Consider the following 13,279-nt stretch of genomic DNA (forward strand, 5'->3'; position numbering starts at 1 on the left):
ATAGACTGTTAAAGAATCAGTGCAACCTCATCAAGTCACTGGAATTAAACTCAATCCCAGAGGGGAGGTTGACTTCCTCCTGGTGTCCCTAGACTGCTGAACAAAGGAGGATTCAAGCACAGGATGAATGGGTGATAGTGTAAGTGCACCCTTTTCAATGCAGCAGCTCCTCAACCCAGATTATTTTTTTAATGTTATCTTGCACAACTGGGCTTTGTTAACTTTGTGGATACTGGATAAACACAGTGTGTCAAGTTGTCCTCATGCAAGTCAGCTCAGCAGGGCATCTTTCCCAGTGATTTGGTCACTCTTCCTGGCAGGAGCAGTCCAGCTTGTCCGCAAGCAGTTAAGTCCTATTGCCTGTTCAGGTACCCAGAACCAAGGTAGTTAGTAGGGTTTCCCTAGATGAAAATCCACTTTTGATGGAGAGCAGCAATCCAGAAGAGATTTTACTTCTGTTTCAATGCCTTCTATTTACACTGCAGTGCAGGACTCTTCAGTCTCAGGACAATAAACATGAACCATGAAGTGCTTGAGATGTAAATATGAACACCTACCTGGGAGTGAATTTGGGATCTCAACGCCAACTAGAATGTCTGCAATATTTAAAGGTTTGAAAGCACCACCGACCCAGGTGAAGCAGCCTATTTATGAAACTCACCCAGAGTCAACAATAAACCCAGTTCTGGCTGGTAAAGGCCTGCATTTTTCCTTGTTGCCCTTGAATACAAACGAAAGTCAGCAAATGGGGAATAAGAGAGTTTCACCTAGGCAGGGGAACCTGTACTGAGACAAAAGAATGATCTGTAGATGTCAACTGCCCACCAAGTACATAGGCTTTTCAGGTGGGGCACAGGTTTCTGTGCCTGCTAAGTGTGATACCCAAAACTCACATCTCTTGCTTAACAGGAAGAAAGCAACCATTTTGTGCCCTCCATATTCTGTGCCTTTTCTCTTACTGTATCCAAGCTATGGAGGGCACTTCCAATTGCTTTAAGACAATATTATGTGTTGCCTTGTTTAAAGTGGACTAAAAGAAAAATCTAGTCCGTTAAATCTTCATTCCACTTTACCCTTGGTTTAGGGCAATTGCCTACAAATATTGGTTCATGAATTAATCCATTTAATCCTAGTTAAACATTTTTAATAGAAATAGTCTATCAATGTACGCCAATAAAGAATCTTTATGTACAAAGTGAGATATTGTTTTTTGTTCTGATGGGCTTTTATAAAACAATCAACCACACTCCTCACCGTTTAGGTCCTGCAAAACAATGCGTGGAATTAAATGTTGAACCTGCAAAGTTTTGACAGAAACAAAACTTCCACCCCTTTTCACAATAAACAATTTTAAAGCACACAAAGTTCAGTAATATCTTCAAGATCCATCTCCCTAATCATATTTAAAAAAACATATATATGTTACAGATTAAAAGTGATAAGAAACATACAAGTTTCAGTTGTATTAACTGTATGACCACAACAATTAGTACAACCAACTCACTGTGTGGGTCTGTGCTCAAGGGTAATCGTGTAGGAGTGACACTGCATGTGTGTAAGTTTGCATCCAAGTGGGTGTGTGCACGTGTAGGTAAATTAAAATGTGCACATGGGTGAACTGTTTGGTTCCACAATGTGGATGGAAGAGTTGAGATGTGACATATTAAGTGTTTTACCTCATCGTCCTTCCACTCAGTGAAGTCGATTTTGAAGGCAGGCAAAGAGAACTGCTGGTTGACACCTCTCTTATAATGAACAGTCTCTGACTGCATTGCAGGGTTTTTTGTGCTGTACCTGAAGAGAGAAGGAGAAAGAGCATTTAAAATCTGTATTCAGGCAGGGGATCGAAGTTCACCATTTTCACTGCAGAATGGAAAGAAAGAAGTTGAAGATAAAAAATAAGAGTTGAGCAAACCTGGGTCAGAAAACAGAAGGAAAAAAGTGGAAGGGAGAATATGAGACACTGGGCCAAGAATACAAAAGAGAGAATGAGAAGGAAGTGGACACACGAGAAACTAAGGAGGAAGAAAAAATGACAAAAGGGTAAAGTCAATCTAGAGGTGTGTCCAATTTTACAGAAATTGTTAAGCCCAAACAAAGAAAAAAAAGTGACTGAAAGAGAATGAGAGACAAAAACTAGAAGGAGTGAGAGAAAGCTGCAACAGAGTAACAAACAGTCTAGAACATTATTCTAGAACAGGAGTTGCGGACACAAGAAAAAGAATCAATAAGAATGAGCGAGATATACCAAGGAGAACCTAAGACAAGATTAGTGCCCAAGCAAGAGAGAATTATATAGCTGCATAAAATATGTCCATGATGTCCGAAACACAGAAAAAAGGGAGAATAGGTCGGAATAGGCACAGGTCATTTCAGGTCTTGGCAGCGATGTAGAGGAATGGCCTCCGCTGCAGCTACGATGGCAAGAGGAGGAGCACAGGTGTCTTGAGAGTAGATGAAAGTTCAGTCTATCAATGAATAGTCCTTGATTGTGTAGAGCTTTTGAGGATCTTTAACTGGCATCTCTTCTGGATGGGGAGCCAGTGGAGGTTTTTGAGGTGGGTGGTGATGTGGGTCAGTTTTGGGGGGTTCTGGATTAGTCTGGCTCCACATTCTGTGTGGTCTGTAGTCTTTTGAGAAGGGATGCCGGCGTACAGAGCACTGCCGTAGTCAAGGAGTATGGTGACAAGGGCCTGGGTGACGGTTGTATTTGTGTTGACTGGGATCCATCTGAAGAGCATATGAAGAGTGTGGAAGCAGGAGGGGGTGACTGCATTGAATTGTTGTTTCATGGTCAGTTTGTTGTGAAGGGTGATGCCTAGATTGCGTGCATGGTCCGTGGGTGTGTGTTGGTCAGATTTCTGCTGGCCAACACCTGTGTCCCAAGTGAAGGTGCTCTTCCCGAAGATCAATAATTCTGTCATGTCAGAGCTGAAGTTTGAGGCAGTTGTCTCTCATCCAGTGACTATGTTGGAGATGGTGTTGTAGATGTTTGGTTTAGGATTGTAGGTGTCCTGTGTGAGCAACAGGATTAATTGAGTGTCATCAGCATAGGAGATTATGTTGACTCCGTGAGATCTGAGGATATCTGCAATGGGTTTCATGTAGGTGTTGAACAGGGTGGGGCTGAGGACATATGATGTCCTTAGGTTTGAGGAGAAGGGAGGAAGACAGATGCTATGTGTGTGACCTGTTCAGAGAGGTGATCCACTTGAGGGCGTTTTGCTGTATGCCGATAATGCAGAGTCTGTCGATGTGGTGGGAGATGGTGTCAAACGCAGCAGAGAGGTCGAGGAGGATTATATGACAGAACACCGAATTAAAAACAACTACTAACCTTAACAACGAGGTCAGAACACCGACCTCGTCCTTACTACTAATGATTTTACCACGAATGCCTTAACGACGATATTTCGTTGTAAAGGCATTCCTGATAAAATCATTAGCAATAGGCACCATTCACCCTACATCCCTCATCACACCCCCCCAACCCCACCCCAAAACCTAAAACCCGCTGACCCCCCCACCCACTCCCCAAAACCAAAAACGCCCCACCCCCCAACCCCACCCTAAAACCTAAAACCCCCTGACCACCCACTCCCCAAACCCAAAAACGCCCCACCCCTCAACCCCACCCCAAAACCTAAAACCCCCTGACCCCCACCCACTCCCCAAAACCAAAAACGCACCAACCCCACCTCAAAACCTAAAAACCCCTGACCCCCCCACCCCCTCCCCAAAACCAAAAACGCCCCACCCCCACCACACCCCAAAACCTAAAACCCCCTAACCCCCACCCCCTCCACAATACCAAAAACGCCCCACCCCCCTAACCCCACCCCAAAACCTAAAACCCCCTGACCCCCCACCCCCTCCCCAAAACCAAAAACGCCCCACCCCCCCAACCCCACCCCAAAACCTAAACCCACCACTTACCTTCGCCAACTCCCTTCTTTGTACCTTAACCACGCATGTTCGTTGTTCAGAACATACGTAGTTAAGGCACAAAAATACGAAGTTGTGGTTAACAAAAGCGTTGTTACGCTTTCGTTAACCACGACTTTCGTAATAAAAAAGTCATAAAAAAGGATGTTTCCCGTCGAGGAGGATCAGGACCACAGTTTCTCTGCGATACAGGAGAGATCTGATGTCCCCTGTGGCAGTGATCAACATGGTCTCAGTGCAGTGGTTGGCGCGGGAAACCTGATTGAAAGGTGTCAAATAGGTGGTTTTGATCCAGGTGTTTAGTGAGTTGTTGGTTGATGGGTTTCTCGAGTACTTTGGCCTGGTTGAGGAGCAGGGGAATGGGACAATTTTTTTAAGATTGCTAGGTTTCGGCAGAGGGTTTCTTTAGCAGGGATATGACCTGTGCTTGTTTTCATCTGTCCGGGAAGGCTGGCATGGAGATTCAGGTGTTGCTGGTGAGTTCGGTGCTGATTGGGATGGTTCAGAGGTTGAAGAGTCAGTGGGGGCAGGGGGTCAGTGGGCACGCCATAGTGGATAGAAGACACAATGGCCATTGTGGTCTGAGTGCTGAGCAGAGACCAGGTGGTGATAATTCGGCTGCTTTGCATTGGTTGGTTGAGGTGGCTAAAGTTGAGACATGAGTTGGGTTCAAAATTGTTGTAGATGGATGCGATCCTTGTGTGGAAGTGTGCCAAGAGGGAATCGAAGAGTTCTTGGGAGGGGTGGATGGTGTTCTCTATGGCTGTCAGGTTGGAGAATTCCTGGACTATTCTGAAGAGCTCCTTCATGTGGTTGGTCACCGTGTCCATGCGGGCTGTAATGGCTGCTTTCTTTGCTTATTTGATGTGAAGGTGGTAGCTACTGAGGGCTGCTGTAGGAAAGCGCCATCTTTCTTGGCATGGTTACCCCCATTTTCTGCCTGTTGCCAATTTCTGACTGTGCTCACTGGGATCCTGCTATCCAGGTCTCCAGTGATTATGCTCCCTCCTCTATATTTGGTTGCTACTAACCTTTTCTTCCCACAATTGGCATATTGGTCCCCCCATGAAAGTTCCTACTATAGGGTACATAGGTACCAAGGGCACTGGGGATCCCTGTGGGCTGCAGCAGGTATTCTGCCACCCATAGGGAGCCCATGCAAAGTGTTCTACAGGCCTGCCATTGCAGCCTGCGTAAAACGGGTGCATGTACTTGTATTCTCTACAGGTCACTACACCAGGTCGACATTAAGTCACCCCTATGGTAGGTCCTCTCAGCCCAGAGGACAGGGTGCAGGTACCTGTGTGTGAAGGCACCCCTGCCCTAGCAGAGGTGCCCCCACAGATTCCAGATCCATTTTCTTGGGCTTTGTGAGTGCGGGGGACACCATTATACGCGTGTACTAGACGTAGGTCGCTACCTATGTCCAGCTACATAATGGTAACTCTGAACCGGGGCATGTTTGGTATCAAACATGTCTGAATCATACTCCAGAACGTTTGCAAGTATTGGAAGTATGATTCCATGCACTCTGGGGGCTTCTTAGAAGACCCCCAGCATTGCTTCCACCATCCTTGCAGGGTTTTCCGTGCAGCCCAGCTGGTGCCACCCCTCAGACAGGTTTCGGCCCTCCTGCTGATTGATCTGATCAAGCCCAGGAAGGCAGAATAAAGGATTTCCTTTGGGAGAGGGAGGTAACACCCTCTCCCTTTGGAAATAGGTGTGACTGGCTTAAGAGGGGTAGCCTCACCAAGCCACTGGTTTGCTTTGAATGGCAAATTTGTTGCCCTCTGTGCATAAACCAGTCCACACCAGTTCAGGGACCCCTAGTCCCTGCTCTGGCACGAAAATGGACAATGGAAAGAGGAGTGACCGCTCCCCTGCCCATCACCACCCCGGGGTGGTGCCCAGAGCTCCTCTAGAGGGTCGCTAGGTTCTGCCTTCTTGTTCCTAAGGTTGGCAGGGAACTCTGAGAGCATCTGAGTGGCCAGGCAAGTGATGTCAGAGCCCCCTCCTGATAGGTGCTTACCTGGCTAGGTGACCAATCCCCTTTTCAGGGTTATTTAGGGTCTCTCTGTTGGGTGGGTCCTCAGATACAGCTTGCAAGATTCCAGCAGGACTCCTCTGCAACCTCTGCTTCGACTTCTGGCCTACGGGACCCCAACTGGAACCTCCAGGACCCGACCAGCTGCTTCCAAGAAGAAAAGACTCCCCAGCAATATTGTTTCCAGGGCGCCTGACAGCTTTGCAACATTCCCCTCGCCGTGCATCCTCAAAAGACTGCAACTCTTCTGCCTGCACAAAAAGAAGAAGGATTCTCCCTTGGAGTGAAGGAGTCACTTCCCTGCAACTGCAGGCACCTAAAACAGGCGACGACCGGCTGCATGGATCCCATCTCCTGCTGAGCTGTGTGGATCCTGCATCACGGGTGGTGGTTCGGAGTAGTCCTTCTAGTCCTCTCTGCCAGCTGTCAAATATTGGTGGAGGTAAGACTTTGCCTTCCCACGCAGGACAGTACCTCGGTGCACTGCATCTATTGCAGCTGCCAAGGCTTGTTTGCATCTCTTCAAAGGGATCTTCGGGCAACGTGTAGCTCCAGCCCTCAGCACTCCATCTTGCAAAGCACAGCCTCCTGCGTGGTTCTCCTGTGGTGTGGGATCCTCTTCTGTAGTGCTGCGTGGGCTTCTTCTGCAACTCCTATGACCCCGTCCTGTGGGTGCTGCCTCTGCTCCTGTGGACTCTCTGTGGATGCAGAGGGTCCCCTGTGACTCCCCCTCCTGGGCCTTGCTGGTCCCCGGCAGCACCTCTTTTCCAATAACTACGAGTTTGCCTTTGCCAAGGATTGTTGGTGAAACTCCCGCACCAACATCAGTCTGCAATCTTCCTTCTGGCGAGAGACATCTTCTGCATCTGCTCCTTAGAGGATCCCCAGCATTGCTACCACCAGTCTTACAGGGTTTTCCGGGCAGCCCAGCTGCTGTCCCCACTCAGACAGATTTCTGCCCTCCTGCTGATTGATCTGATCAAGCCCAGGAAGGCAAAGCAAAGGATTTCCTTTTGGAGAGGGAAGTAACACCCTCTCCATTTGGAAATAGGTGTGAATGGCTTGGGAAAGGTGGCCTCCCCAAAGCTACTGGCTTGCTTTGAAGGGCACATTTGGTGCCCTCCATGCATAAACCAATCCACACCGGATCAGGGACCCCAGTCCCTGCTCTGGCGCAAAACTGGACAATGGAAAGGGGAGTGACCACTTCCCCTGCCCATCAGCACCCCAGTGGTGGTGCCCAGAGCTCCTCCAGAGAGTCCCTGGGTTCTGCCATCTTGTTTCTAAGGTCGGCAGGGAACTCTAGGAGCATCTGAGTGACCAGGCCAGGCAGGTGACGTCAGAGCCCCCTCCTAATAGATGCTCACCTGACTAGGTGACCAATCCCTCTTTCAGGGCTATTAAGGGTCTCTTTTGTCTCTTTCTTGGGTGGGTCCCCAGATTCGGCTTGCAAGGTTCCAGCAGGACTCTTCTGCAACCTCCGTTTCAACTTCTGGCCTCCAGGACCCGACAAGCTACTTCCAAGAAGAAAAGACTCTTCAGCAACATTGTTTCCACGGCTCCTGCCAGTTTTACAACATTTCCCTCAACGTGCATCCTCAGAAGACTGCAACTCTTCAGACAACAAAAGAAGAAGGAATCTCCCTTGGAGTGTATGAGTCACTTTCCTGCAACCGCAGGCACCTCTAAAAAATGACAACCGGCTGTGTGGATCCCCTCTTCAGCATCGTTCCTACATCACAGGTGGTGGTCGGAGTAGTCCTCTTGGTCTTCTCTGCCAGCTGTCCAACGTTGGTGAAGTTAAACCTTTGCTTTCCCATGCCGGACAGTACCTCTGCGCACCGCGCCTCTTGCAGCTGCCAAGGCTTGTTTGCATATCCTCCAAGGGACCTTCAGGCGACGTGTAGCTCTAGCCCTCAGCACTTGATCCTGCAAAGCACAGCCTCCTGCATGGTTCTCCTGCGGCGTGGGATCCTCTTTTAGAGTGCTGCATGGGCTTCTGCGACTCCTGTGTCCCCGTCCTGTGGGACTCCTGTGGGTGCTGCCTCTGCTGCTGTGGACTTTCTGCGATGCCGAGGGTCCCCTGTGACTCCCCCTCCTGGATTGAGTCCTCCTGGGCCTTGTCGGTCCCCGACAACACCTCTTTTTCACTAACCACGAGCTTGCCTTTGCCAAGGCTTGTTGGTGGAAATCATGCACCAACACCCATCTGCAAACTTCCATCTGGCGTGGGACATCTTCTTCATCCACCAGGAATTCTTTGCAGGCTCCAGGGCTGCAGTGCTGACCTGTTCTTCATTACCACCAACCAAATCCTGCATCCAGCTTGGTGGGTAATACCTCCTACTCCTCCAGGACTCCACTGTGACTCTTGGACTTGGTCTCCTCTCTCCACAGGTCTTCTTACTTCAGGAATCCACTGCTGTTTTTCTTGCAGTCTTCTCTGGGAGTCTTCTTTTCCTCCTTTTAGGTGGTTTGGGGAAAATCCAGTGTTTTAATCCTGCATTCCTGGTCGTGGGGGGGTGGGTGGAATACTGTGTTACTTACCTTTGTGGATTTCTAGTACTCCCAGCTCCCCTCTACACATTGTACTTATCTAGGTGGGGGAAACTTGTTTGCATTCCATTTTTTTAGAATATGGTTTGTGCTCCCCCTAGGGTCACTAATGGTTATTACTGTTTGCACAGTTTTCTAACCTTTTCTATACCTATTTTTGATTGCTACTGTATTACTTACCTCCTAAAGGTGGGTCACCTGTCTAGTATTTTGTGGTGATTTGTGCCAAAAATAAGGTACCTTTAATTTTGTACAACTGAGTGATTCCTTTCATGTGTATAAGTGCTGTGTGACTACAGTGATATTGCAGGAGCTTTGGCTGCTCATCCACAGCTACCTCTAGAGAGCCTGGCCTCTAGGCGCTGCCTACACTTCACTAAGAGGGATATCTGGAATAAGGTATAAGTACCATAGGTACCCACCACACACCAGACAGGGTTCCTACAGCTGCATTATGAGCGGCTCTGTCAGAGGGGATCCTTGTGGTACGCCATTGTTTCTCAAGTTGGTAGAGGTTTCGTTTGAAGGTTCCGAGCTCTGGGGTGTACCAGCTGGTGTGCACTGGGGTGTACTAGATGGACAGGGCAATTGCGGCAGAGAAAAAGCAAGTCGGTTAGGACCACGAGTTGCATGTGAAAAGGTTTGCTTACAAATATGCTTCCAAAAAAGTTGAGCAGCAAATGACTGAAGGGCATGATGAATCATGCAGAAGAAAAATAAAAAAAATAAAAACTGCAGAAAAAAAGCAAGATGAGGGTGAAATTGAATTCTTGGGAAACTGGAAATATTGCAGGATGACAGAGGTTGAGGTGTAATAGGAACACAAGATTACCCATTTACTACTTCCAAACACCCACTGAAGGAAGACTGTGGGACAGAGCCAGCAAGAAGTCAAAACCAGAGGTGACAGCTCAGAAATGAAAGTCAAGCCTCACATTCTACCAAGACCACCACAATGCTTTTTATAAATTAGGAAAAAATCAACAATCTTTGTGTAACAGGAATGGAAAAGCAATGCTACCCAATGAAAACTACCATTGCTCATTACCAAACTACACAGAACAGTTTACATGCCACCTTTCAGACAAACATGACAAATAATCCCTATGGTATCTCGCATTTAATGGCGAGATGGAAAGTCAAGTGTCAGTCAGGGGTATGCGCCGAAGAAAATTCCATAAAAGGCTCGAGGCTAGCAAAGGAAGCTGTGTAAAAAGTAGATCCCACATGGTATGCAGACTAATTTCCAATTACTTACACTGCCATCCCACCAACCAACTCCTCCGTAGCCTGGCATGAAATTGTGATGGCGACGCGGGCATCAGCATCAAATGTGAACTCCAAGCTATACAGCACTTTGGGTTTTGCATTCTCCTCAGCCGGACTGTCAACACCATCTTTGTACCTGTGGTCAAGCAAGATAACTAGTCAGTTCCCCAATACTGTTGCAGACAAAATATCCAACCCGAATCTACAAAATCATCCAGTATGCCAGGAACCTGTAGAACAATGATGGCCTTTTACTTCAAAAGGAAGAAATCTTTCTATACAGATAAATAGGCCTCTTTTACACTCACCACAGTAAGTTTGAAACTACACTTTACACTGGGTTTGTACTTAGCATCTGGGAACGCAAGAACTTATGTACACATGGGCATTGCCCTATAATACTGGATGATATGGAACCTTCTTTTTAATAACTTCTGCACCTGTGAATACACTTTCTCTGGTGATGATGATAATATTTCTTACAAGACACCAACCAGATACTTGTAAACTCTAATTAAATCATACATCCGGGACAAGAAATAATTTTCATTTAGAAAGCACCCATGACACATTGCCTTAAGATAGAGGTAAAACAGCATGACTTCTACATAAACAAATCTATAATCCATTAACAACTAACTGGCAAATGTTCCCCTTTCCCATACCTCACAAGACGAAGAGAATCCTTTCGAATATTCACCAAACTTCTTAACGTCTTCACTGGTTCATGGGGGGCAGGTGTTACATATGGAAACTTAGAAGAGGTTGGAAAAAAAGACAATACATATTGATTGTGGGTTTATGACATTTATAAGTATGCCTAATTAGTGGGAAAGTTAACTTGCAGAATCCAGTCATAACAACCAAAAAAGTCAATTTGTATCAGGACACAGTAATTTATTTCCCGTTTCCCAGTGCACATTCAAGGTAAACTTTACAACAAGTACTACCACTGTCCTTGCAAACAGAGAGCTCACGGAATGGTCAAGGACTTCTTAATGCTTTTACTTTCAGGGGGTTGCATGGTTCAGCGTTAAAAGATTACTCTTAGAGAATGGTGCCACATAGAATACTTCATTCAGCTATCACTTCTCACAATAAATGATATTGTCCAGCCAGTGTATTTTTTTAATTTGGTTACTACTGCAGTAACTGTAGCTACATTTCTATCTCAAGTCTTAGACATCTCAGAGGCTACAGTAGCAAAGGGCAGCCTAAACTAAAACCAAAGTGCAGCGGTGGCTTAACATGGGATTGATCGCAACAACAGTACATGCAACTCAAATCTGTGGTTAGAGACGTTCTCAGTTTTTCCACATGAATGGAGCTAAACAGGGGTTACACTACTGAGAAAGGTGTGTGCTTTTCTTTTCCCAGGTGTTTGTGAGGAGTCTAAAGTCACAACTTTGAGAACAAGAAAGCGCAGAGCATGGACACCGCTCTTATGCTAGATCACATCCATGTTATTCGGGAATAAGGAAGCTGCATAATAATGTACAGATGAGGAAGCCCTGACACTGGGGGAAGCACCACTCAAAAACAGGACTCATGTACACTGACAAGTCAGAGATGCACGGCCTTAACTCTTGCTTCGCAACTGAATGCAGTACTCATAACTATAGTGATTGGACTCACACGCCTCTCAAAAGAAGTCGCTCAGTAGTAGTGTGTATAAAGTTAGGCTTTGATTGCAGTAACTCTTCACCCACCCCCACACTGTTTGCCTGGTCTTGATGCAACTTTAACTGAAGTGCACAGGGTTCCTGCTAACCAGACCCCCAGTGCCTGTGTTCCTTTCCCCAAAACAAGACCCTTGGTCACTTGATCCCCAAAAGGCCAGGCCTTTTAGCACTTCTGTAAGTCCCTAGTAAATGGTACCTCGGGTACCTAAGGCCTAGGTACTAAAGAGGGTCCTTAAGAACTGCAGCGTAGCTTGTGCCACTCTAAGGGAACCAGCACTAAATCACGCAGCCTTTTACAGCAGGCTGCGTGCCAAGGTGCTCCCAAAAGTGACAACACGACACACAGCCTGTGTGCCATGTTCCCTAAACACTGCATAATATTTGTAAATCACCCCTACAACAGGCCTTACACCCTTAAGGCAGGGTGAATTATATAACATGTGTGTCTATGTATGTCTTTGTCGATTCTTGGGCATAGCAGATGTGCAGGGAAGCCATTTTAAATGCATCTGCTGAACACTGGTCAATACAATTTACCCAGCTACATGATGGTTTCACTGAAAAAAGGGATGTTCGGTAACCAGCATCTTGTATTAATAAACCCTCACTGATTCCTTTGATGGATTTATTAATACATGCACCCAGAAGGCACTTAGAGGTGTCATCTGAAAACATACCAACTGCTGGTGGACTGACTGACTAATTCTAGCCAGCTTTCCACCGACAGACAAGACTGAGACACCCAGGGGTGAGATCCTTTGCTCTCTGGAGGTCAGAAACAAAGCCTGATCTGGCAGGGTTATTACACACCCCTCCCAACAGGAGGGTCGGCAAATCTGCATTCTATTATAGGAGGCTTCAAAGAAGCCCACTGCCTTTGGTATGCAGATCTGACCTTTGTCAGAGGGAGATGCCGAACTCCCTGCGCCAGGGCCCATTTGGCACGTGGACAGGAGGAAAATTAGCTATGCAGGAGCAGTGTTGCATTTCCAGGCTGGACACACCTCTAGGGTGACCAGGCTGTGGACAAGAAGTGAGGAGCGCAACAGACTTGGCGTCAACCCTGCCTGCTGCACCGAAACCCTCAAGAAGCAACTGACCAGTCCTGCCACTGCAGCCACCAAAAAACTCGGAGAGCTGCCAGTGCTTTGCAAATTGCCAAGAAGAACTCCCTTGGAGCACCTGCAGGCAACCCAAGAAAAAACTGTGAGGGCTGCAATTGCCAAAACCTGACACCAGACATCACCACTGCACCTGAGCTGAAGTGGGCCAATGGTGTTAATGTGGTTCTCAGGCCCTGCTGAGACAAAGCACAACTTGAGTTTGCCAACGGTGGACTCCCCGACGCTGTCAACAGCCTCTTTCTGCAGACCCTCCTTCCCCACAATCGCCTCCGGTGACGAAGACCCGACGGTCCACTGCACCTCTGCACCCAGATGCCTTGGATCGAGCAGAGGAGGACCACAGGAGAGGAGGTCCCTCAGGCTCGTGAGACCTGAGCGCATTTGTTGGTTCAGCTAAACTGGACCCCCAGTCCACACCTGTGGCCTGTTTCCGTGGACCCTCAAGGCCACCGTGATCGCTGCCTTTGACAGAAAAACGAACTGTCCAAAACACCTCCGCACACGGAAACCCCGGACCAAGGAGAACAGGACTACTTGTGTCTCTACATCCCTTAGCATCACAAGAACTGAACCTCCTCAGGGCTTCACTTGGACTAGACTCTCTGTCCAGCCCTGCAGCATCTTTGTGACCGGACCAATCCCCATAGACTTACATGGGG

The 13,279-nt window shown here is 47.4% G+C and overlaps 1 protein-coding gene across 6 annotated transcripts in view; it reads right to left on the reverse strand.

Moving 5' to 3' along the window:
* The window catches only part of MGRN1 (mahogunin ring finger 1), a 321,313-nt gene that overhangs the window by 254,818 nt on the left and 53,216 nt on the right, over positions 1-13,279 (reverse strand). For all 6 annotated transcript variants that reach the window (XR_011199103.1, XM_069210484.1, XM_069210481.1 and 3 more), the window contains exons 4-6: positions 10,480-10,568; positions 9,804-9,950; positions 1,677-1,794 (exon numbers count right to left, since the gene is read on the reverse strand). Coding sequence is in view for 5 of the 6 variants with exons in the window: in XM_069210484.1 (XP_069066585.1) it covers positions 1,677-1,794; positions 9,804-9,950; positions 10,480-10,568 (354 nt within the window). In the remaining variant the exon portion in view is untranslated. The remainder of the gene's footprint in view (positions 1-1,676; positions 1,795-9,803; positions 9,951-10,479; positions 10,569-13,279) is intronic.

The sequence above is a fragment of the Pleurodeles waltl genome, chromosome 10 (assembly GCF_031143425.1).
Source record: "Pleurodeles waltl isolate 20211129_DDA chromosome 10, aPleWal1.hap1.20221129, whole genome shotgun sequence".
NCBI classification, from domain to species: domain Eukaryota; kingdom Metazoa; phylum Chordata; class Amphibia; order Caudata; family Salamandridae; genus Pleurodeles; species Pleurodeles waltl.